General features: G+C 48.4%; 2 protein-coding genes across 6 annotated transcripts in view; one reads left to right on the top strand and one right to left on the bottom strand.

Annotated features, from left to right (window-relative positions):
- MYBL2 (MYB proto-oncogene like 2) overlaps positions 1 to 23,239 on the top strand; it is a 39,882-nt gene that overhangs the window by 404 nt on the left and 16,239 nt on the right. The window contains exons 1-8 of one of the 2 annotated variants that reach the window (XM_007057173.4): positions 9,649 to 10,969; positions 13,267 to 13,360; positions 14,112 to 14,183; positions 16,271 to 16,363; positions 18,172 to 18,392; positions 18,540 to 18,696; positions 19,610 to 19,882; positions 22,164 to 22,538. In XM_007057173.4, the coding sequence (XP_007057235.1) occupies positions 10,950 to 10,969; positions 13,267 to 13,360; positions 14,112 to 14,183; positions 16,271 to 16,363; positions 18,172 to 18,392; positions 18,540 to 18,696; positions 19,610 to 19,882; positions 22,164 to 22,538 (1,305 nt within the window). In that variant the 5' untranslated portion in view covers positions 9,649 to 10,949. Of the gene's footprint in view, positions 1 to 9,648; positions 10,970 to 13,266; positions 13,361 to 14,111; positions 14,184 to 16,270; positions 16,364 to 18,171; positions 18,393 to 18,539; positions 18,697 to 19,609; positions 19,883 to 22,163; positions 22,539 to 23,239 lie in introns of those variants that run through there. The other variant, XM_037916019.2, reaches the window with a different exon arrangement.
- Positions 3,683 to 8,059, bottom strand: LOC119567911. 4 transcript variants are annotated; one of them, XM_037915506.2, is made up of 2 exons: positions 7,962 to 8,059; positions 3,683 to 5,135 (listed from the first exon to the last, which is right to left on the bottom strand). In XM_037915506.2, the coding sequence occupies exon 2, from the start codon at positions 5,098 to 5,100 to the stop codon at positions 4,249 to 4,251; it is 852 nt and encodes a 283-aa protein (XP_037771434.1). In that variant the 5' UTR covers positions 5,101 to 5,135; positions 7,962 to 8,059; the 3' UTR covers positions 3,683 to 4,248. The 4 variants fall into 4 exon arrangements, with proteins under 4 accessions (XP_037771434.1, XP_043382601.1, XP_043382603.1 ...); XM_043526666.1 differs by having other exon boundaries at positions 3,683 to 5,138; positions 7,962 to 8,053; XM_043526668.1 differs by having other exon boundaries at positions 3,683 to 5,157; positions 7,962 to 8,051.

Raw genomic sequence — 23,239 nt, 5'->3', positions numbered from 1 at the left:
GTCCCTAGTGCCAGAACGGAGAGTCCCACACGCCCCCGCCGCCGCCCGCCCCGTCTCCAGCGGGGGGTTCGGGCTCGTGCGTGTGAGACGTGCAGCCCTGAGCCCAGCCGTGCCGGGTTCACGGCCGAGGGAGCCGGGGGCGGGGGGGCCTGTCCGCCCGGCGGGGGGTGGCTTCAATGAGGTATAAACCTTTTTCTCCTCCTCCCTTCAGCGGTACAGCGGGATGTTCGCGCAAATGCCCTTCCCACCCCCCCAGCCCACGGATCCGCTTCCCCGGGCTCCTGCGGACAGGAGGCGTTATCCGCCGGCAGGCACAAGCCGACTTCAGATTTCCCTCCTCGGCTCTTGCCCTCTCCCACGCCGCCCGTCAGCCCCTCCTACGTGCCCCGCCCAGGCTGCTGTGCGCTAGCCTCCCTGCCCCTGGCCCGGCCCTTTCGGGTCACAAACCAGGCAGCCCCCGCTAAGCTTTACCCCAGGGTAATGCTCTAGGGTGAGGTCAGCCATCTTGTTTCTTTGTGTAAATGTCTTGCATCGCCCCTGCTGCCTTAGTCCCGCCTTAAGGCTGGGCCAGTCTTGCTGTAGACCGCCGCTGTTAGGAGAGTTACTCAGGGCAGGTGAGCAGGGACCAAGTAGGGGAGAGATGCCAAAGAGTCCGGCATAAGTCTTTTAAATGTCTCTTAAGACGGGGAGAGACCTTAAAATCAACCCAGGAGAGATTCCTTCAGCAAGGCTGAGATTTGGCAGGGCTGGCTCCACTTGCCAGAGTTACAGCTTTGGGGGTAACAGTTCACTTAGTGATATAGACAAGGGGGGGGAGAAGGAGTTCCCTTCTCTCCCATCAGAAGCACAACCCCACTTAAATATAATTATGGGGAACTCTGCTGGATTCTGTTCCAAATATCTAGGGTGTAAAACTGTTACACAAAAACGCACTAGATTTTGCAGAGATGTGAAGTTATTCTACCTGCCAGCCTTGCTCAGCCTAGCCCAGATTCCAGCTCAGGCGCTTAGAGGGTAGTTTCATCATTTCAATGGCCAGAGGGTAGTTTAGCTCCTGTCCCAAAGTGGGTTGTAGTGTTAATTATGTAGTTGCTACTTTAAAGTAATGGACAAAACGCAGTAGCTTCTGAAATATCATGCCCTAATTTAAAGAAGAAATATTTCCCATTTTAGAAGGGCAATCACTTTGTAATCTGTTAAACTGGGTTCAAGTAGTTTCAGGTACTAACCTGCCCTTCCAGCCCATCTGTTGTATAAATATGTTCTGTCCCCTACTACAGAGGGCTTCTCCTCACTGTAGTTTCAGGGACTTGAAGTGTTTTGTTAAATTTCCCTTTTCAAAGTTTTTGGGTCAGTGGTAGTTTAAACACTGGTTCAAAGGATTTGGAGCTTAATTTGACGCTTAGGCCCAGGTCCACAAAAGGTACTTAGATACCTAATGCAGTTTTGGTGGCACAGAACTGCTGCTGACTGCAGTAGGTACCTAAACTCATTCAGCACTTAAGTTTTTAGGGTCTGAATTAACTAAACCTATACATTTCTGCCTCTGAGCAGATGTACTACTGTCTTCCTTTAGCCTAGTGGTTCTCAACCTTCCTAGACTACTGTACTCCTTTCAGGAATCTGATTTGTCTTGTGTACCCTCCCCCAAGTTTAATCTCACTTAAAAAACTACTTGCTTACAACAACAACAACAAAAAAAGACAAAAATACAAAAAAGTGTCACAGCACACTGTTACTGGAATTGCATACTTTCACATTTTTGCCATATAAAATAGATCAATTGGAATATAATTGTTTCAGTGCAGAGTATATAGAGCAGTATAAGGAAGTCACTGTATGAAATTTTCATTTGTACTGACTTCACTAGTGCTTTTTATGCAGCCTGTTGTAAAGCTAGGCAAATATCTAGATGAGCTTTTCCCCCGTGGGGGGGGGTGGTACATGTACCTCTGGTTGAGAACCACTGTTTCTAGGCAGCCAGATACCTACCTCCCAAAGCCCCAGAACAATACACAAACTGGGGAAGACAGGCATTTGGCCACCTAAGTTACATGCAGGACCCAATCCTGTAGGCAGTCTGTGAGCATGCCTACAGGATCACATCCCATTCAGAACCAACCAACTTTTATTTGGAGGAGGTAATTATCCCCCTTGTGGCTTTTAACTCAGAGCACTCTGTCTCTCTCACACATCTAATGGCTATTTAAATATTCACCCACAGTGGAACAGACCTTGGGCCAGAGAGAATGACTATAGCACAGTGATTCAGGCACCTGCATGGGAGGCAGGAGAGCCAAGGTCCAGTGCCCCTGCTCTAGTCACTTTCTTTTAAATCCACAGTGGAACATCAACAGGAAAGATTAAGGGACTTCTGCATCAGAATATCCCATAGCTCAGTAGTTAGAGCATCCTCTGGAGGCCCCCCCCCAATTCAACTTCTTCCTCCCCCCCAGGCAGAGAGAGGGGAATTGAACCCAAGTCTCCTCTATCCCCAGAGTGCTCTACCTACCAAGCTAGGTGTCAAGGTGGCATCACCTCCTCCTCCAGCTATTATGTGGAGCAAGGCATGTGGCTAAACTTATTCCCACAAGAAATGCATGAGGTGCCTAAACCCCCTCACATCAGGCAGCTGGTTCCCATTTGTAGATTGGGAAGCAGAGATAGGTATTTCTGTATTTCAGAGAGAAGGAAGGGCTTAGTATATAGCCCTCATCACAGATGCTGGAACAATTTGGGGTGGGGGGGTGCTAAGAGCCATATAACCAAACTGTAAACCCTGTATATAATGGAAACCACTTCAAGCCAGGTGGTGCTGCAGCACCCATAGTTCCAGCACTTAGACCTCTCATGTCCATCTCTCCCACTGGCTAGTTCAGGCAGCTCCGCACCTAGTATACTGGCTCTTGTGGCTCATTCTTAGGTGCCCCTCTCTTGCATTCATTGTATAGGGAGCCTAGGGGTCAATGTGGCTTATGGATCAGTGTTGTTCCTTTGATTTTCTAAGCATCTAAAAAGTGAAGTGTTACAACAGCAAGAGTCAAGGCCTAAATATCTTCGTGGATCCCCCCTTAGTGACTCAGCCAATTAGTTTAGGCTAGGTTGAAAATAGGCTCATGTTTTGAATGAGCTGTTCTCTTCACCTGAAAGAATTACTTCTAAGTATTGTCTTGTTGGGACATTTCACCTACAATTTCCTATAATTACTGGTTTTAGATTTAGATCTCTGTTTGGTCTCCTGTGCAGAAAGGACAAGTATATGTATCCTTTCAGTTTGTGCTGTATGCTCCATTCTACCAAGATTGTAGGTATAGTGCTACTCCCTGAACTCTGACCTAATACATCCTTCCTGTGTTGTTTTATGTAGCAGTTAGAGTAGCCAATTGACTGGTCATTCCACCATTTTTTCAGTGTGGTCAATTAAGTTAGGATCTTGCATTGTCAGGTATTCTAGTTCATGTATTTTTATTTTTGAAGCCTCTTGCATGATAGAGTGATTTGCAGGTTAAGTGTACCTATTTAACAGCTGGCTGCTTTCCCCCATAAATATTACCAATGGGAACATGCCCCTACAGCCGAGCTGAAGGAGAACAATAGCATTGTGTTCCCTGAGCAAAAGGAGCAGAGGGTCTCATTACCTTGAGGCATGCCAGCTGTCCAGTAGTAATAGTTATGCACAAGATTGAGTTCTTCTCTTTATTTGCACACTACAAACAATTAAGACAGGAGAGTTTTACAAGGCATTCTGGTTAATATGAAGGTCACAAATCAAGTTCAGTGCTGTTGAGCAAGAGTCAACATCCAGTTAATTTAAAAAGGCCCACCAAGCTTATCTAGGAATTCAGAACAGCTTTCTCCACCCAGTAGTGCCGCTACAAAGTTTCCACACTAGAATTTTTTTTTTTTTTTTTTTAAAAAAGATCCTTTCCCAGGTGGAGAGGAGAGGGCATCACAGCAATAGAGCCTCACCCAGGATGGTTCCCACCATTTGCAGCTGAAACTATTTGTTAAGAGACTTGAGAGATTTGCCATGAGGTGAGCTAGTTTCCTGGACACAGATGAAAACCCCCAACTCCAGTCAGGCTTTATACACTAGCCTCTTGTGCAACAAACACCCTGGCCCATGCATCACTTATGTTTGCACTATGATGCAGAGCACATGCATTACCAGAGAGAATCCCAAGTAACATTGTCACTAGAGAGCTTAGTGCTTACCCTGATGGCTTTGGCCATCGCACTGAGCTAAGATCACTCCGTTCCTCTCTCATTTGAGCAGTTTTGATTTTTGTGGCCCATTTGGCTCGTCACCCCATCTGTCAGAGAGGGGATAGCAAAGTCAAATGGCTTCATGCAGTGAGCCATAGTTAAGGGCTCTGGGTCACTCCCCTGGGTATTGTAACTGAGAGACCTGAAGCCAGGAGCATAAGGTCTCTTGGTAGCTGCACCAGGCCAAGCCAAAGCAATAGCAAAGACAGATTTCTCCAGAGATGGGGTATCTGGTTTCAGAGATCCCAGTGACCTCAGCTCTTCTACACTTGCATCCAGAGAAAGAGTGTTGTCCGGCAGGGCTTGTATCTCAGAGATCTCCCAGATGGGTGGAGGTGGTTTCCTGAGACTGGAGAAGTCAGTTGTTATCTCAGAGCTTTTGGACAGCAAGTTGTCTATTGATTTCCGGAGCTTTTCTTCCTTGCATGGTGTGGAGGACTTGGCATCACAAAATACATCTACTATAGAGTTCACTCTGCTGTTGGATTCAGAAGCCACACTGGACAAGTCAAAGGCAACTGGAACACTGGGGGTCTTGCAGAAGCAAGCAAGACCACCATCACAAAGGCCCTGGGTCACACAATTCAGGTCACCCTTCACACAACTGCTCAGAGACTCTGGCCACTTGAGGACAAGCTGAGAACTACCTTTTGTTGTGTTCTCCAAGTCAAGGATGCCATCCCAGGCATCTGGTTTAGAGGTACTGTCAGTCTCCAAGTAGTAGCTGATGCCTGGAGAAAAGCTGATACAGCTGGAAGCACCTGCCACAAACCCATGTTCCAAGATCTCCTTTAACGTCACGAGGTTGGTACTGCTCCTCTGGGTGGAGGACATCACAGGATCTCCGAACTAAGTCACTCAGTCTTGTCCTGCTGCATCCAACAGACACACCTTGTGAGTAAAGGAAGCCTTGACAGAGGGAAAAACACGTTGTCCTTCACAGGGCTCCTTTTCCAGAGTCCTGACTCTGGGCTTGTCTAGAGCAGAGCATGTCTGACTACTTTAACTATCCCCATGTATTGTTAAAGCAGCCACCCCACAGTATGGATGTAATTATACCAGAGACTTTACACTAGTAGGCCTGTTTCTGGTTCAGGAAACAAAATAAGCTCTGATAGAAGGCACCTTTATACCAATATAGCTGCAGTCACACTATGGTTTATACCAGTATAACTGTACTGGTTAGAAACCCCTGACACCAGTAGAACATTAGCATAGACCAGGCCTTACGGTAGCTTTTCAATCTTTAAACATGCCTGCCCCATCCTTCAGCTTATATTTGACGTTACTATAAACCCACCTTCCTCAGTTATATTTCCAACCAGCATTTAAAGCTTTCAGTTGGTTTTGAAACAGCACCCATTGCCAATCTTTGCAGCTCTGGCAGACAGAGGTCATCCAAGTAGAGGACTAGGAGCCAGGAGAGCAAAGGGATAGACAAACTCACACAATGAACCTGGACAAGAGTGTTAAGCCTCATCTGTGATACGGGAGCAATACTAGTTTCCCAGGGGTGTCATTAGGATGGACTAATTAGTGTTTGTAGAGTGCCTTAAGATTTACACTGATGGTCCTAGACAGATAGAGAGGTAGAGGTTGTTAACAGGTTGGAAGATTGTTTACATTCTTCCCACCTCACAAATGGCACCACTGTCCTGCCAGCTGGCCATTTCTAGCATTAGGTTGGTTCATGAGCATTAGCTGTAGCTAGCAAAGCTCACCTGAAGATACTTTTTACCCCAGGAACTCATACTGCTTTAGTTCCCCTGTAAGGGTTGGCTTTGAAGGGCTCCAGTCCTTGTGTCCCACCATTTTTATAAGCAAAGTCAGACTAAGGAGAGGGGACTCCTCAGAACACCTACAGAGGAGAGCTCATTTTCTGTCCTTGGGGTCTGATGCTAGAGAGACCCTTTAGCAGTTTGCTGTGCTTCCTGCTGTGTAGTAGGCTCTCACACACCACTGGGGCTGCTTGCTACATGGTTACCCTGCAACTGAAACATTTGTAGCTTTTCTCCCACCACTACCCTAGACTAGAGAGTAGACCAGGAATTCCTATGTGCTGACTGGGGCTTTTCCTCTGGCTATGTGGATTTTAGAGACAGTGTGTTCCTTGGGGGACCAAGTCAACTTTAAGATCACATTTGTCTGGAAGCTTTGTACTAATAGTTTACACGCAACACCTAAGATGACCAGCTTTCTTCAGCTAGAAAGAAGCTTTCTATTCCCCTGACACTGACTAGACAAAGCAATGTGCTGTTGTGCACATCTTCTGTTACCAAAGAGGCCCTTGGATAGGGGAGAAGGAAAATCCCTTCTAAAGAGGTTACAATTAAAACCTCAAGTCAACTCTGTACCAGAGGCTCCGTAGCAGGAGCTGGATTTTTTTTTTTTTTTTTTTAAAATAAACAAACAAGCTTCAAAAAAAAAAAAAAAAAAAAAAAAACCACCACACCACATTTGGTGGACAGTGTCCCTTTAAGGGCAGCTCAGTATTCAACATATCAGCTTAGATGACAAAGCTGAGGTCCTCCAGTGGGCTAGAGGGGCAGAACACATGGGAAAGGGCAGTCACATGAACTGCTGCTCAGTAGGGACTTGGGAGAGCTCACTCAAGGAAGAGCTCATTGCTGTTTCCCAGAAGCTGTACACTATCCTGGCCTCCTGGGTGGTCTTGCTAGAAGATGGTTGAGCTCAAACCGACATTATGGACTTGATGAAGAAGTTACTGGCTGGATTCTCTAGCCTGTGTTATGTGGAAGGTCAGACTGGATGATCATGATTGTAAAGCGAGAAAGGACTATCTGATTGGCTGTGCTGAAGATCCAATATAGAAAGCCCCGATTCAGATAGTCCAGGGTAGGACTTTAGTCCTAGAGATAAGTTCACTGAGAATATTAAACCAAGATGTGGCATACATGCACACCTGAGACCACGGTTGAAACTGATAGTGACAGGGCAGGGAAGAGAAGAAGAAAGAATGTCCTAATACAGTTCTCTCCCCCACACAGGAGAGCATTAAAAAAAACCTGAACACCCCCCACACAAATACACTAGCCGGCTATTATTCTAGTTAAAAGAATACCAAATTCAGAGATTTTGTAGATCACTTTCTGACACTGACAGCTTAGATTTCTTTATTTTTAGGCCCTAATCCTGCAAGTGATGGGTCCAGATAAGTCTCACTAATCCACATATTATACATTCTCTCTGCACCCAGTCCACAGGCTAGTGAGTTGTGCTTACAGAGAAGCTCACTCTAGTCAGTAGAGTGATACACCCAACTGCAGTCACAATCATTTATCCTTACTTTTTACAACACTAGTTTGTTTCCATATTTCTTCAACTCACTCACCCACATGTAAGTGAGTCTTACATAGGAAGTGGCGGGGGGGAAAGAGAGGAGAGAAGAGCTTTTAAGAAGCATCAGGAAAGGAACACAAGACGGGCTAGGGAGGCAGCAGGTGCATGACCAGAGGTTGATTTTAATTCACTTTTGACATTGACTAGGTTTGAAGATCCCCTGGAACATAAGAGGAAGTGAGTAAAATCCACAAATTCTCTAATGGTACATGACCATACAGGCAGTTTTTGGAAGCCGAGAAGTCTTCTCGCTAAGGAAAAATTTAACTAAACCAAATCACTAATATTTGAAAAATAACAGGAGGGGAGAAGAGTCCCTTCTGGGAACTACTCACCTCTTGTTTCTGCAGAAATTCTCATGAACCCCTACTCCTGTTCTACTGGTGCAGTGATGCTGCTTTTGTAGCACTGGTAATTAGTTAGCAGGCCCTTGTCATTTCCTATTAAGCTAATTTGGGAGGAGGCGGATTTTCAGCTTGACGGTGATGATGCTATCAACAACCAACCTGAAGCTGCTTTGGGGGAGGTTGCCCAACAGTCCTGCAGAGACCTGCACACATGCTTAGCTTTATGCATGTCAGTTAATAGTCCCATTGAACTCATTGGGGGTGCTTAAAGTTAAACATAAGTCTCTGCAGGACCAGGGCCTATAAGAAGAGGGCAGACTATATCAGAATTGCAATAACCCAATAGTTCTACAGGGTTTAGATTTAGCCTGTCTACTTAGTGCTGTTATAGACTTCTTGGGGAGACACTAATTCACAAAAATCAAGCATCAGAAATAAGAACTGATTGCAAGAGCTGGTTGGTAGCGAACTCCTGAGTGCAGTGCACAAAAATAGAAATAACTCCAACACACACACAGCTGCTGGAGTAGCGCTGAACCAGATAAATGTGCTCATGCAACTCTTTTTGTGAGGAGCAACAGTGCCATCTGCTGGCAATGGTTAGTCCTATGAAGGTATGTGCTCCCAAAGGATATAAACCTACCGCACTGGGCTGCTCAAACTTTTTCATTGGGGAACCCACATCTCAATGGAGAAATTGTCTCCCCTCCCATTTCTGATTATGCAGACCTCCTCTTCTTGCCTTTGGAAAGGTGCAGACCAGCTCCCTTCTGTTCACAATCCTCTAGCATCCCCATAGAACTCCAGCAGCTGTTTACATGGAAAAGCAACATAGGGAAAGTATTTTGATGTGTTTTTAGCTGTCTTCAGTGTGATGTAGCGGCTTGGAAACAAAGAGGAGGAGGCAGCAGCATATGACCAGCCAGCTCTCCAAAGGTCACCAGAAAGTGGTCCACGGACAAGTTTGGGAGCTGCTGCAATTACATCAGTGATGAATGTGAATCCTCTCCTCAGTTATTTTATCCTGGGTACCCATTAAACAAACCAGTGTCCTGCATACCTGAGCACGCAAGGTACCTCTCCCTTTTACACATATGGGTGTTTTTTAGTCTGCTTGCATGGATTTAAGGCGCCTCTCTTTCCGACTCTTCCACCTTGTATTTTGACTGTGCCATGGGGGTCTTTAACATGTTCTATGAGCTTCTGTCTTTTGGGCAGGTTGTCTGGAGGTGGTGGGGACTGCTGTCAGCAGTTGTGAATGGATGTTAAGAGATGGCAGAGAAGGATGGGGGTATGATGGTCTGCTTTTATATATGGCTGCGTGATGGTTCTCCTTTTAAACCTTATTCACCCCTCATGCTGCAAATCTGGAATGGAGGTTCCGTTGTTTGATCACGTAGGCACGATTCAGCAAAGCGCTTAAACACGTTTGACTTTAAGCATGTGCTTAAGTCTTTTGCTGAATCAAAGCCTTTGCCTGTGAACTTGTCCATATAGACATTTACACCAGTGATTGTCTTTGTTATAGTATTGTTGGAGTGGCTACAGATGTGTCTGCTCTGATTAAATAGTCATTCAGGGTACACGTAGGACGTTGTATGTAGAAGAGTGCAATTCTTTACCCCTTCTTCTTCAGTGCTGCCTAGCAAAATGCAGGTAAACATCCCTGCAAATGCATCTCTGCAAGCATGGGCCTCTGAAGATAAAATCACTTCCATTTAGTGGTCTTCCCTCTGTAAATCCACCTCTACCCCAAATAACATATGTTGGTAACAGTAATAATAGAAATAATAGCTCTTCTATATGACTTCTAATCTTCAAACACTGTGCAAACATTAATCCTCATAACGTCCCTCTAAACAAATGGAGAAAATCTTCTGTTGCCTGGCATAGAAAGCTGCTTCTTGTTTACTGAGAGAACAAGGGCCATATTCAGCCCTGGAATAACCGTAATTTAGCACATATGTAGCTCTTCTCACATGTAGATCTCAAAGCCCTTAACAAAAGTGAGTAGGCATCATTATCCCTGTGTTAGAGATGGGGAAACTGAGGCACAGAGAGTTACATGACTTGGCCAAGGTCACGGAGTGTGTCTGTGACATAGCCAGGAACAGAGCCCAGGTCTCCTGACTTGTAGCCCAGATGCCTTCAATGGGATTGGCATCCTGCGTGAATTTAGTTTTAGTAGTCTGACTGAATGTAAAGGCTGTGTCGTCGAGGCATGATGAGCCTGGCCATAACAGGAAGAGAGAGAGGAGACCCATGAAAGCCCCCAAAATCAATGGGGCTTCTGCTTGGGAGCAGAGATCTGTCTCTGTAGGTCAGCTTTCAGGATTGGTGCCTTACCATGCAAAGTACATTCAAGTCTGCTAAGTCTGACAGGGAGACGGTGACCCCCCACGAGAGCACCTAGTTTTAAGGAACTAACACTCGTTGGGTTTGCAGACCCGATGCACCCGCGTAGGGTGCCTGCCGTTCCGAGGCATCGATGCATGCGTGCATTTCTTTTTGCACGCCTAGTTGGACATGCACGCCTGTATTTTGCACCCGTCCTTTGCATGCCTGTATTTCACATCCATTATTTCTCGCTTTAATAAGAGTCGGGGCGGGGGAGGGGGAGAAAGGGAAGGAGTTTTTTGCAAGCGGCCCGCGCGCGCCTCTTTTACTCCCCCCCGCTTTTTTTTGTTCCTCCCTCCCTCTCTCCCTCCTTTTATTTTTGCGCTTCTCGTCGCTCTCGCGCAGGCTCGGCTGGTCCCCGGGGTGGAGTTGGCGCGAGATAGGAAAGTTGCCTCCTGCGCTGTACGCCGGGCAGGCGCGAGCTTCCCCCCGCGTCCAGCCCGCCGCGCGCGCTAACCGGGGCGCGCCGGGGCTGTACCCCCGGCAGAGGCCGGCCCCGGGGCCAAGGGATGCGGTACCCCCCTGGCGAGCCCCTTCGATTTTCTCGCGGTTGATGTTTTTAATGCACAAAGGGGCAGGATGGCTCGCAGGACCCGCGGGTAAGTTTCATGCAAAAGAGGCGAGCTTCGTGCCCGCCCTGGGGGGCAAGCTGGGTTTCTTGCATTGCACCCCCCTTCCCCATTCACTCCCTCCCAGATATTTCAGGGGGGAGAATCCACTCCCTCCATTTCCTTTCCCCTTTATGGGGGACACGTGGGGGAATCTGTAATGCACAGAATAATTCTCCCCATAACTGTTAGGAAGGGGAGACTATCAGAGAGTGGGGGGCAGCCTGGGATCTGGGTTAAAGTGCTGCTTTAAAATGGCCTGCTTGCAAAACTTGAGGGTGGGGAGAGGAGCAGCCATGTCTGGCATGGAACAAAAAGTTTTTTGACTCTCAGGTGATCAGGTCAGTTTGGAGCTGGTGAAAGGTGCCAGTTTGATTAAAAAGTCCTTGGGGCAAGGATGGTCCCTGATCAGATGGTAGGAGCAGCACCCAGCCCAATGAGGCCCTGCTCTTGTTTCTGGCCTCTGGATGTGTTACTGTGATGAAGACAATAGTTTACAGGCGAACCAAGCTATACTATAACACAGACTAAGTGGTTCATCAAAAAGTATTAGTCTCCAGGTGTAAGGACCAGGCCTACCCAATATCTTGTCTTTTTTTTTTAACCCATATTCAGTCTGAGATTGTGTGCTTGGATGAAAGCTGCTTGGTCCCTAAATATTGAGAAGGAATCAAAAGTTCAGTTTGTTTCCTCCCTCCTTCAATAAAAATTGCAGCTCTTAAGCCTATGGAATCAAGTCCAGTTGCTCTACCTATCTGAATAAGGGAGCTGGAGGCTGGCCTGTGTCCTGGGCTTGGACATGGGTACAAAATAAAGCAAAAGGCTTGCACTGGGCTAGTGGCTCTCCGACTGTGACCTGTGAAGAGCTGCCTGGTCACATGGTGCTGGTGGCTGCTCCTCCTAAACCAGTAAATAATATTAAATACTTCCCTAATGTTATTTCGATGTGAGTAACTACGAAGCTGTCGCGGAGATCGATGGCATGTAATCACCAACGTGAGAGAAGGGGGGGTGGGCTGCAGTCATGGAGGCAATGTGAGCCACTCATGAAGAGGTGGTCTGTGCCTACAGAGTACTTGACTGTGACTAGACAGTTGGTGTGCTGTGACTGCTATTTATTTCACTGATCCTAAGCATCTCACTGTCACCTTGGCTGGGTTTGAACGGGTGACCTAACTCCCTTGGGTACTTGATTATGGGAGTATCAATGTGTCTCACAGTCTTTAATGTGTTTACCCTGACAAAACCCCATGAGGTGGGGCAGTGCTGTTACCCTGTTGTACAGGCACAGAGCGTATGTCTACATTGCAGCTGGGAGCCTGACTCCCAGCCCAGGTAGACAGACTTGAGCCAAGTTAGCTCTCTCAAAATAGCAGTGTGGACGCTGCAGCAGCTCGAGCTAGTGATTTGAGCTCAGACGCAGGGGCATGGACTCTGGACGTTGCATCATAGGCTAGCCACCCAAATCAAAGCCTACCCAACCCCCTAGGTCCAAGCTCTGGTGGCTAGCCTGAGCCTCTGCTGCAATGTCCACACCACTGTTTTACCTGGCCTGGGAGGCATGCTCCTACCTGCAGTGTGGACATACCCAGAGAGGCTAAGCGACTTGCCCAAGGTCACATAGGAAGTCTGCGGCACAGAGAATCTAGGTCTCCCAAGTACTAGGCCAGCACCCTAACCACTTGGCCATCCTTCCTCTCTAAATGTAAAAAACTGCATATCTTTTTTTAGTTTTTAAAGGGTCCTTGTCCCTGCGGTGGATGGGGATTTGACGCTTCCCGGGGTTCTGAGGCGCCTCACTTCCACCTGTCTTTACCGAGAAGAAGTTGTGCCAGGGCCTGCCAGGAGTCAGCTCCCCACCTCTACCAACCACAGGCAACACAACCAGTGTGACACCAGCTTTCAGTAGAGACTTTACGTGATACTCTTAGGTGAACTGATATATAAATACCAGACCCAGGGGATCCCTGTAACCCATATGCATCTTTGTGGCTTCTGCCACAGAAGCTGCTTGCGTCACAGGAGTTGAGCTGTGCTCCTTGATACTGTTTGCCAATAACAGAGCCAGATTTGCAAATATGCTCTCCTAAGCAGAGAGTGTAACCCCTATTTGCAGGTAATTGCTTGATACCTAGATTGTTCAGGTGAGGCAGCTGTGTTTGGGAAATTTGGCCAAAACTTTGTGAAAAGGCCCAGGAGCAGAGTCAGAGCTCTGGGCTGCACTGTAGTATTTGTTCCAGCTGCCGCATCTCTCTTAAAACAAAACTAATGCTCTTGGTTTTGTGTAGTGAGGAGCAAGATGAGCTGCATTACCAGGACACAGACTCAGACGTGCCAGAGCAGCGGGAGAACAGGTGCAAGGTCAAGTGGACTCACGAAGAGGTAGGTGACAACAGGGAACGTGTGTTGTCTCTTTGAGCGGGTGGGGATAGAGTGACTGGAGGTGGGGGGAGAGAGGAGGTAGGTGTAAGGCCTGCTCTTTAGGGCACCTCAGGACTTCCTGTGTAGAGAACCTGTAGGGTGAACTGTCTACACTACAACAGCTCTTCCTGAGCTGTGCTGTGCCCAAAGGGCAGGGCTGCAGCATGGTGTGGCGGATGCAGTTAAAACATGGTTTAGCCCTGTCTGCCCAGCAAAATACAGCCCTGTCTGAGCCATGTCAAGGGCCTACCACACTGTAATCCAACAGCCTAGACCGGCTTTCAACCTACAACTCTATGGGGCCTAAAACACACTGACTGGAGCACAGTTTGGCCTTGCCCATGCAGTTTGAATCAAACCATGTTAGAACATAGGTGGGCCAAAGCAGTATTTAATTACAGCGGTTGAACGCTTGTTTTCAATGCGTAGCCTGGGCCTGTGTGCTTAAAAACTTATGCCAGCCATTTATGGCCCAGGTTAGAAATCCTGCCAACTGGGCATTGCTACAGACAGCTGGAGTGATGATGGGTTTGGGTGGTTGTTGGGTTTTTTTTTTTTGTTTTTTTTTTTTTACATGACTATAAATGGCAGGACAAAGATTCAAGCCCTTCTCTCTCCAGCTGCAATACTTAGTGACGTGTCCCTTGTACAATAGCATGGCTGTAGCATCTTGTGCCTTTGGGGTGAAAGCTGACCCCTTTGCTCTTCGCAGGATGAATGGCTGAAGACGCTAGTGAAGCAGTTTGGACAGAGCGACTGGAAGTTCTTGGCAAGTCACTTTCCCGTAAGTGGAGCTGCAGGCGGGACAGGGCGAGTTCGGATCTTTGGCACTTCTTATGCCCAAAGTGCTTTGCAGCTGTGAGCTAGCGTTGTGTTTGTACAGCATCTAGCATAACGGGACCTGATTCGTTACTGTGGCTCTGAAGTTCTGTGCTAACACAAATAATAATAATGACCCCTTGGAGCAGCCCTGCAGGGTGGGAGAATAACTAACCCGTCTGAAATAGGGAGGAGCTGGGATAAGAACTCGGGGGTGTCTGTCGCAGTTTCCCATGCTTGGTGCACTAGGACACAGACCCTGTTTTGACTGCATAAGGCAAAAGTGTGTGTATAGCCCACATGCTCAAGTTCTGTGCATTGGTGGGTTCTTTGTGCAAACCTCATTCCCTTCTGTAGAGATGGTAGCACATGGCATGGGGGCCCTGTCAGTAGTCGGCCACTCCCGTGCTGGGTGTCTCTCATTTTCTTGAACTTCTGGTTTCGAGCTTCTTTCCTGGCTGCTCATCACAGATTCCTAGATTCCAAGGCCAGAAGGGACCATTGTGATCATCTAGTCTGAACCCCTGTATGACACAAGCCAGAGAACTGCCCAAAAATAATTCCCAGAGCAAAGCTTTTAGAAAAACGTCCCATCTTCATTTAAAAACTGTCAGTGCTGGAGAATCCACCACAACCCTTGACACGTTGTTCCAAAAGTTATTCGCTCTCACTGTTAAAAATGTACACTTTATTTCCAGTCTGAATGTGTCAGGTGGCCACATGGAGGACAGCATTGGTGAGGAGGTCCCTTAGCACTCTTTGGCTGGGCAGAGAAGCTTGGGATGGCAGGCTGAGCCAGCAGCCTTGTGCATAGCAGCAGCTATACTGTGGGGCACCACAGGCCGGAAGGGAAGGAGGTTGGCTGGTAGACAACCTCCTTAGACAACCTCCTTACCTGCAGCGGGCAGAGTCCTCTACAAGATGGGTTGTGGGGAGGGTGGATCTGGGCTCAAGCAACTTTCCTCTCCCCACTGCTTGTCTCCTCTGACTCTTGCCCACAAAGACTGGTCTGTTTCACCCTCCAAGAATGGGAAGTGCTAAGCTAGGAGGGGACTACTTCCATGGGCATCATCTGTGACTAGTAGCTGTCGGAGTAGCTTCCAGTCGCCAACGTGACATAGGATGGGAGCTCCAGTGGAGCAGTGTGAGCTGGAGAGAGAGGAGCTGGGAGCATATGGCTGAAGCTCTGGGAACTGGAAGAGCAAGCTCTGAAGGGTTGATGCTAAGGACGCAGTTGACACGTTTGGACAGAATCTCTTTCTGCAGGGGGTTGTTTGTAAACTTGTTCCATGCCCCAGCATGGCAGAGGCAGTGAGTGAGGCTGCGTTTGTGGGATTTCAAAGCTGGCTGGTGGCTCTAGCAGGGTTTCTCAAACTGGGGGGCCCAACCCAAAAGGGGGTCGCAAGACTATTGTAGAGGGGTCGCAACTGCTGGCCGGGCTCCCAGCTCTGAAGGCTGCACTGCTGCTGGCGGCAGTGCAGAAGTAAAGGTGTCATGGTTGGTGGAGCGGGGCAGAGGGGCTGGTGTCACAGCCTGAAATATTTTCAAAGGAAGTCCCAGCAAAAAAAAAGTTTGAGAACCCCTGCTCCAGAGACTGGAGTCTTCTGTTTATCCACCTGACAAGGACAGCAGTGCCAGAGCAGGATTCCCCTGCCCATGCATTTGCCAGTGTGCTCCAGGATCAGCAGGGACCGGCTGTAGGGTTGAGAGAGGAGTTTGGTCTCTAGGGCCCATCTCTACTGACCTGGCTCACAAGGGGGCCAGTGTGTGTGTGTGGTGTGGACACCTCCATTGGGAACAGGGCTGAGAACTTGCCAATCTCATTTCTCACAATCTCCGCCGTCACATCATCACCACCCTTGACCACTGATGTGAGGTGAATCGTGGCAGGGTCCCCTTCCTGGCCCTCTCCTGAGCTGTCCACTCCTAGCCTGGTTATCTTTTGAAAATAAAACGGCCAGCCCAATATGGAAGGTTTCCCTCAGTTGCTCTGTGTTGCTCTTGTCGTTGTGGCCTCTGTTCTAACTCATGGCTCTTAATTCCCTGGCATAGAACCGCACCGATCAGCAGTGCCAGTACCGGTGGCTGAGGGTGTTGAATCCAGACTTGGTTAAAGGGCCTTGGACCAAGGAAGAGGATCAGAAGGTAACTTGGTGGCAGCGTCACGGTCAGTGGGTTCGTTGCTCTGTGTGGAGGACACGAAAGGTGCTGGATTTTCAGTCTGGAAGTCCTTTTACATGTAGCCCAAAAAAGCAGCACTTGATACCCTTCTGTGCACTCAGTTAACTGCTTTTGAGCTGCATAATAAGGCATTGTTTTTTGACCTGTAAAGCTCTAAATGCCCTGAGATTTGCTCATCTGAAAGACCGCTTATCTCCCCATACAACACTGCTTGAGCAATGATCCAGCAAGGTGTGAACTTGGGGGCTAGCAGTGGGAGGAAAGGACGTTTTTGACAGTTGCTACCTCATGTCATTTTTTCTGCCTCGGTATCTTCTGATCTACCCTTTCCTGTCCAACTCCCCTGCTAACCCCTTGTCTGTGCCTTTCTCACCTCACGCTGCTTCCTGCTGTTTCCTCCTTTCTGTGCACCCTGGTGCTTGCCTGTACGCTGTGTCCTGCATGTCACTGTGAAAATCTGCTGCCTTTCCTGCATCTGTGACCAGGTCCCTTCACATTACATTGCATTACGACTCCTCCTCATCACTGCTGGGGCCCTCCACTACTCCATTTCTGTCAGCATCTCTCCTTCCCTCTTTGTCTGTGCCCCTTTGTGTGTCCTAGACTCCGCCGTCTTCACTTACCAGGACGTTCCCTTTGTCTCCTTCCGCTGTTGTCTCTGCCAGACTGGGTAAATGAAGCTGCTTCACCATGTATACCTGCTTCCTCATGTTCTTCCACCCCCTTTTACGTTGCAGCTGATCTCTGCCCCAGCAACTCTGTGGGAGTTGTGACTGCTTGTGCAAGGTGTGTTGCCTGTCTATACGAGATTGTAAGCGATTTGGGGCAGGGACTTGGTCATCTGATGTCTATAAAGCTCCTTGCTTGGCATTATAAAAATAAAAATCTGCCAACAATCTGTCAGCCAAGGAAGGCTGGATGGGATGGGGATTCATTTGGGAGCCCATCAGTCCTGCTTCTTAATCAGCCAAGTGGGTCTCTGGGGAGAAATACAGAGAGTAGCCTACGTTATTACTCTCTCTCTCTCTCTATCTATAAAAATATAGTGCTCTCAGCTTGCAAGCACTTCACAGAGCCAATAAAGACTGATTCCTTGCCCCAAAGTGCATAGAGGATCAAGGGAGGATCAAAACAACAGACAGATGTAACACAGGGCAGGGTGGAATGAAGATGTGAAAAACAAGATTGCATGGTCACTTGGGGCTAGCATGGGTGTCTACGTTGGTTTGTTTTAGTTAACGTAATTTAATTGTGATTAGAGCTCAGACTGCCCACGCTGGCACTATAGCTGGGTGCAGAGTTTTAAATATGCTCACGTGATTCACATGCTGCGGATATAGTCTTGCTGGACCAGGGAGAAAACTAGGAAGAGGACGGAGTTTGTCAGTGCAGTCACGTTCCCCATGGTACAGATGGAAGGAGGAGCCTCAGGACATGTGACAGCTTGTCACCTGATCAGAAATGGGCACATGGTTTAAAATCTATCACCCACATTTGTACCGTGAAGAGTTCTTCCTTGCCCCTGGCATAGTAACTTATGCCAGTACAGAATGGCAGCATTTTACACACACGTGGCACTGGTGTGAGCAGAGTAAAGGAGACTCATGCCCCCGGGTCTGAGTGATGGGTTCATGCAGACTCTCCTCTAGACAGAACTCTTCTCACTGTGGCATCCACGGGTCCCTGTAGAGACACTGACGGTGGAAAAAGCAAACCTGAAAACGAGTGCACCTGATACCCATTCATTCACTTCATTTTCCTTTTGTTTAAAGGTAATTGAATTGGTTAAAAAATTCGGCACAAAGCAATGGACACTGATAGCAAAGTACCTGAAAGGCAGGCTGGGGAAGCAGTGCCGGGAACGCTGGCACAACCACCTGAACCCTGAGGTGAAGAAGTCCTCATGGACGGAGGAGGAGGACCGAATCATTTTTGAGGCTCACAAAGTTCTGGGGAATCGCTGGGCTGAGATTGCCAAGCTGCTGCCTGGGAGGTAGGGCCCTTGCCTGATGCTAATACCTTAAGAGTCAGATATGCTGTTGAAATATGTGTATCTGAGGGATGCTGAGAATATGGATTCTTAATTTCATCAGGAGCCATCACCTCTAAAATGCACATTGACTGTGGCTTTTCTCTCCAGGACTGACAATGCTGTGAAGAACCACTGGAACTCCACCATCAAACGGAAAGTGGACACAGGAGGTTTCCTCAGTGAAACAAAAGACTCTGAGTCCCTGTACTTGTTGGTGGAAGTGGAGGGCGAAGAAAGCCAAAGTGTCCAGAGTGCCGGGAACCAGGTACAGCACCAGCTGACTGATAAAATCTTGCAGTGGAAGATCTTGCATTTTGGTTGATGGTGAGGTGTGCATTGTTCTGTTAATGCAGATCAGAGACATTAATCCACAGCCATGTTGCCCTTCAGAATGAATGTGCCAAAGCTATGTTCCTGGCTGTGCTGTCTGTACCCACTAGCTTGCCACGCTGTCAGCCAGGAATAGAACTCAAGAATCCTGATTCCAAAACTCTTCTCCTGTCTAGAAAGTAGTTGTGTAAGCCACTGGTGCAATGCATGTTCCGTCCTTTAGTGCTGGTCCATAGAGAGGATAACAGACTGGTTCTCTGAGCTCAAGTGGGAGAGGTCTGTGATGTGGATCTGAAGATCCTGGGTACAAACCCTGCTAATGATATATGTTTGTGTGGGTAGAGGGGGGGTGGTGGTGGTGGTATTGTTTTTTTGTTTTTGTTTTTTAAACCTAAGAAATTACATACAAAAATTTACATTAAAAGAACATTAAGTCATGCTCTCTAAAGTTAAGAAATGCCTGACGTAAGGGTGCCTGTGTAACCTTAATTCAGTTATTCTGTGTGTGTGTGTGTGTGTGTACACGGTGTGGCACAGTCTTTAATTACATGATCACATACTGATTGTTTTACAAGACTCCTCCATTTGGTGAAGAGGACTGTAAGAAGAACAAGGATAATTCTGTTGTGGTTGAGACACTGAACTGGGGCCCAGGGAGCTGGGTTATATTTCTGGCTCTGCCACAGATTTTCCATATGATGCTAACAAGACTCCAGCACAATGCATACGCACAAGGGGGCTGAACTAAAGTTGCACGGGGGACCTCAGTCCTGGCTCTCCCTAACCCTTGAGAGCTTGATTTTGCAACCTTAGCGTTCTTTTGATATATGGCTTTTGTGTTTTCAAAGAAAAACCTACATGCTAACTGGCCTGCTGATACCTTGGAAATAAAGGAGGAAGAAGCCAGTGAGGAGGAAGCAGCTGGCTTCCAGGAGCTGCCCTCTGAGCAAGCAGCTGCAACACTGGCAGAGGACAATGCCGAGGGGGCCCCAAAGGACGTGGCACCTGAAGACGCATTGCCGGACGGCACCTTTCCATACAAATGGGCAGCTGACACTGCCAACTACTTGAGCCTGACTTCGGGACCGGCCTTTACGGAAGCTCTGGACATGATGGAATCGGTAAGAGGGGAGCGATGTCTTGTCTCCTAATATACACCTCTGAGAGGGAGGCAAATGGTGTGGCCCAGTCCCGCAGCCTCCAAGCGATCCTTGTCGATGCGTTGGTTTCAGAAGGGCTGCTTGTGTGATTAAAGACTCCAGGCTTGGGCTCTCTGGCAATTTGTTGTGGGTTCTCACTACCTGCTTTCAATCCTGGAATGCTCAAGGCTGCAACCCAAGTCCCAATCTAGTCCTCAGTTTGTTTCAACCTGGAGCCAGTTACACAGCAAAAGCTTAAAGTAGGGGTTCTCAAACTGGGGGTTGGGACACCTCAGGGGGTCACGAGGGCATTGCATGGGGGCTCGCGAGCTGTCAGTCTCCACCCCAAACCCCGCTTTGCCTCCAGCATTTATAATGATGTTAAATATATAAAAAAATTTATAGGAGAGGCTGCACCCTTTCCTATGTGAAAGGGGTCAGCAGTACAAAAGTTTGAGAACTATTGGCATAAACCTTCCCATAGGGATGTGATTGACTGGCTAGCCCTGGCCAGCCTGCCTCACAGCCGCTGCTCAGAGCATGTCACTGAGGAGTTAGGTTAAAAATATCAATGGGACTTGGCCATCTTGTTTAAAATGGACCCTATTCAGGTTTCCAGGCAACTAGCTTCTCCGACTGACCTTCCTATTCATGAAGGATGTTAGACTGGGGGGAACATGGCCCCATTTGGATCCAAGCAGATGTGGGGCAAGAAGTGAAGGACTGAATCAGGACTGTCCTTTCCATTGGCAACGCTGTGTGGGGACCAGGACTGAAGTAGCAGGCGGGAAGCGAGGCAGAAGAGAGGGGTGTTGACTGAACTTTGTGGAAGAAGCTTGGGCTGAGACTGTCCAAGTGCCTGCGGAGTTTGGGAGTCCACTTCCCATTACATTGAATGGGAATTGGGCTTCCAGTTCTCTTACACAGCTTTGAAAATCTCAGCCTTGTAGAGAAACTGTCTGCATTTTCCTAGGCATGCTGTACACTTAAAAGTTTGGTTGACATAGCTGCCAGCCCCTAACCAGTCTCGACTCAGCGTTGTCAGCAGATGAATGCCCCTGTTGGCGTAGCTACCGTTGTTCTGGGAGATGGTGTTCCTACACCGATGGGAAAACCCCTTCTGTCTGCGTAGACTGTGCCTACACCAGAGGGGGACGCAGAAGAGCCTTCAGGAAGGTGGGGCTGGGGCCAGCCCCCACGGGGGGCGGGGAGGGAGTGCCACCCAGCTCCGCACCTGGGGCTCCGGTTGCCGACCCTGGCGAAAGATCCGCTCTCGCCCTCATCCCCAGGTATGGCTCCAGCCTCCGCCCCCGTAACCCTGTCCATGTTTTTCACCCCGCCCCTCCCCTCCCCCCCGTGCTGTGGCCTCGCTCCCACTCAGCTCCACGGGGTGGGGGGCACGACGGGGCTGGGGGGCACGAGGTAAAAAGTTTGGGGACCACTGGTCTAGGCTATGGGGTTATACTGGTGTAGTTATGCCAGTATAGTCTCTATAGTGTAGACGTACCCCTAGTCTCTAGTGCTGCTAAGTCTGTTACTGTCATGAACGCTAAATGCAGCCCCAAACTGAAGTCTGTTGTGGGGGATTCATTTGAATTAAGTTTTGAGTTTCTTGGCCTTGCTGATCTTAAAATGTATTGCAGGATGCCACTGCCTTCAGAAGGGCCAATGTCTACAGGAGGAGCGCTTTACTAGTGTAGGAATACCAGCAAAGCGCTCCTCGTGTGAACGCAGCTGATATCAGTTTAGCTTATACCTCCCATGCTCCTGAGTGAAACAAGCTATCTGGGCAAAAAAACAGCTTTTCCAGTGTAACTGTGACTACACTGGCCCAGCTGTGTTGGTCAGGGATCATGCCTCCTCGTGCCCTGGCTGACAGACCTCTGCCAGCAGAAGTTTGTAGTGTAGCCCTGGCCTTATGTAGCATGTAAATGAAATGTCCCTGCAGGCAACAGAGGGTGCAGTGCGGGCCCTGGGAACTACAAGGGTTAGATTCTCCATTCTCTTTGTGCAGTTGTGTTGTGCAGTGCAAAGTGGATGTAAAATGCTACCGTATTGATTTGCACTGGTGCAAAGAACTGCATAGGGTGTGGAAGACAGACTTGGGCCCCACGTCTTTTATAGACCAAATGTTCAGCCTTTGAGGGTCATTGGAGCCCTTTGCTAGGCCCTGCCTTTGCACTGGTCTGTGAGGTTGTGTCCTGTGGCGGCTCAGGACGCTGCTCGTTCTTGGCCATTTCTAACCGTCTCTCTTGTCTGGTAGGACCCAGATGGGTGGTGTGACCTGACTCACTTCGACTTGCCCGAGGATCCAGCTGCTGGCGACAGCAGCAGCAACAGCCCGGTCAGGCAAGCCCCCAGCAAGCCCCCAGCTCCTGTACCCCACGTGACGGAGTATCGCCTGGATGGCCACACTATTTCAGACCTGAGCAAAAGCAGCAAGGGCGAGCTGATCCCCATTTCCCCCCGCTCAGAGGTGAGCTCTGGCACACCGCCTTCGGTGCTCAAGAGGCAGAAGAAGAGGAAGATCTCCCTCTCGCCCGTCACGGAGAACACCAGCTATTCCTTCATAGACTCCTGTAACAGCATGACGCCCAAGAGCACCCCAGTCAAGACGCTGCCCTTCTCCCCCTCCCAGGTATGTAGCTAGATGGGAATCAGGCTGTCAGGGTTTCTTCCCCGCTCTGAACTCTAGGGTTCAGATGTGGGGACCTGCATGAAAGACCCCCTAAGCTTGTTCTTACCAGCTTAGGTTAAAAACTTCCCCTAGGTACAAACTTTGCCTTGGCCTTGAACAGTATGCTGCCACCACCAAGCATCTTACACAAAGAGCAGGGAAAAAGCCCACTTGGAGACGTCTTTCCCCAAATATCCCCCCAAGCCCTACACCCCCTTACTGGGGAAGGCTTGATAAAAATCCTCACCAATTTGCATAGGTGAACACAGACCCAAACCCTTGGATCTTAAGAACAATGAAAAATCAATCAGGTTCTAAAAAAAAGAATTTTAATTAAAGAAAAGGTAAAGGAATCACCTCTGTAAAATCAGGATGGAAAATACTTTACAGGGTATTCAGATTCAAAACACAGAGGATCCCCCTCTGGGCAAAACCTTAAAGTTACAGAAAACAGTCCCTCTTAACACAGGGAAAATTCACATAAAACAAAAGATAAACTAATCCGTCTTGCCTGGCTTACCTATACTGGTTACAATATTGGAGACTTGGATTAGGATGCGTTGGAGAAGATGGATTTCTGTCTGGCGTCTCTCAGTCCCAAGAGAGAACAACCACGTAAACAAAGAGCACAAACAATCCCCCCTCTCCCCCCCCCCCCCCCC

The sequence above is a fragment of the Chelonia mydas genome, chromosome 13 (genome assembly GCF_015237465.2).
Source record: "Chelonia mydas isolate rCheMyd1 chromosome 13, rCheMyd1.pri.v2, whole genome shotgun sequence".
Taxonomy (NCBI): domain Eukaryota; kingdom Metazoa; phylum Chordata; order Testudines; family Cheloniidae; genus Chelonia; species Chelonia mydas.
The sequence above is the reverse complement of the archived record's forward strand: the minus strand, read 5'-3'. Positions and strand labels throughout refer to the sequence as shown.

What these genes read in the sequence shown, in the direction of transcription:
- LOC119567911 (XM_037915506.2), bottom strand. Translation starts at nt 5,100, where the DNA reads ATGTCCTCCACCCAGAGGAGCAGTACCAACCTCGTGACGTTAAAGGAG.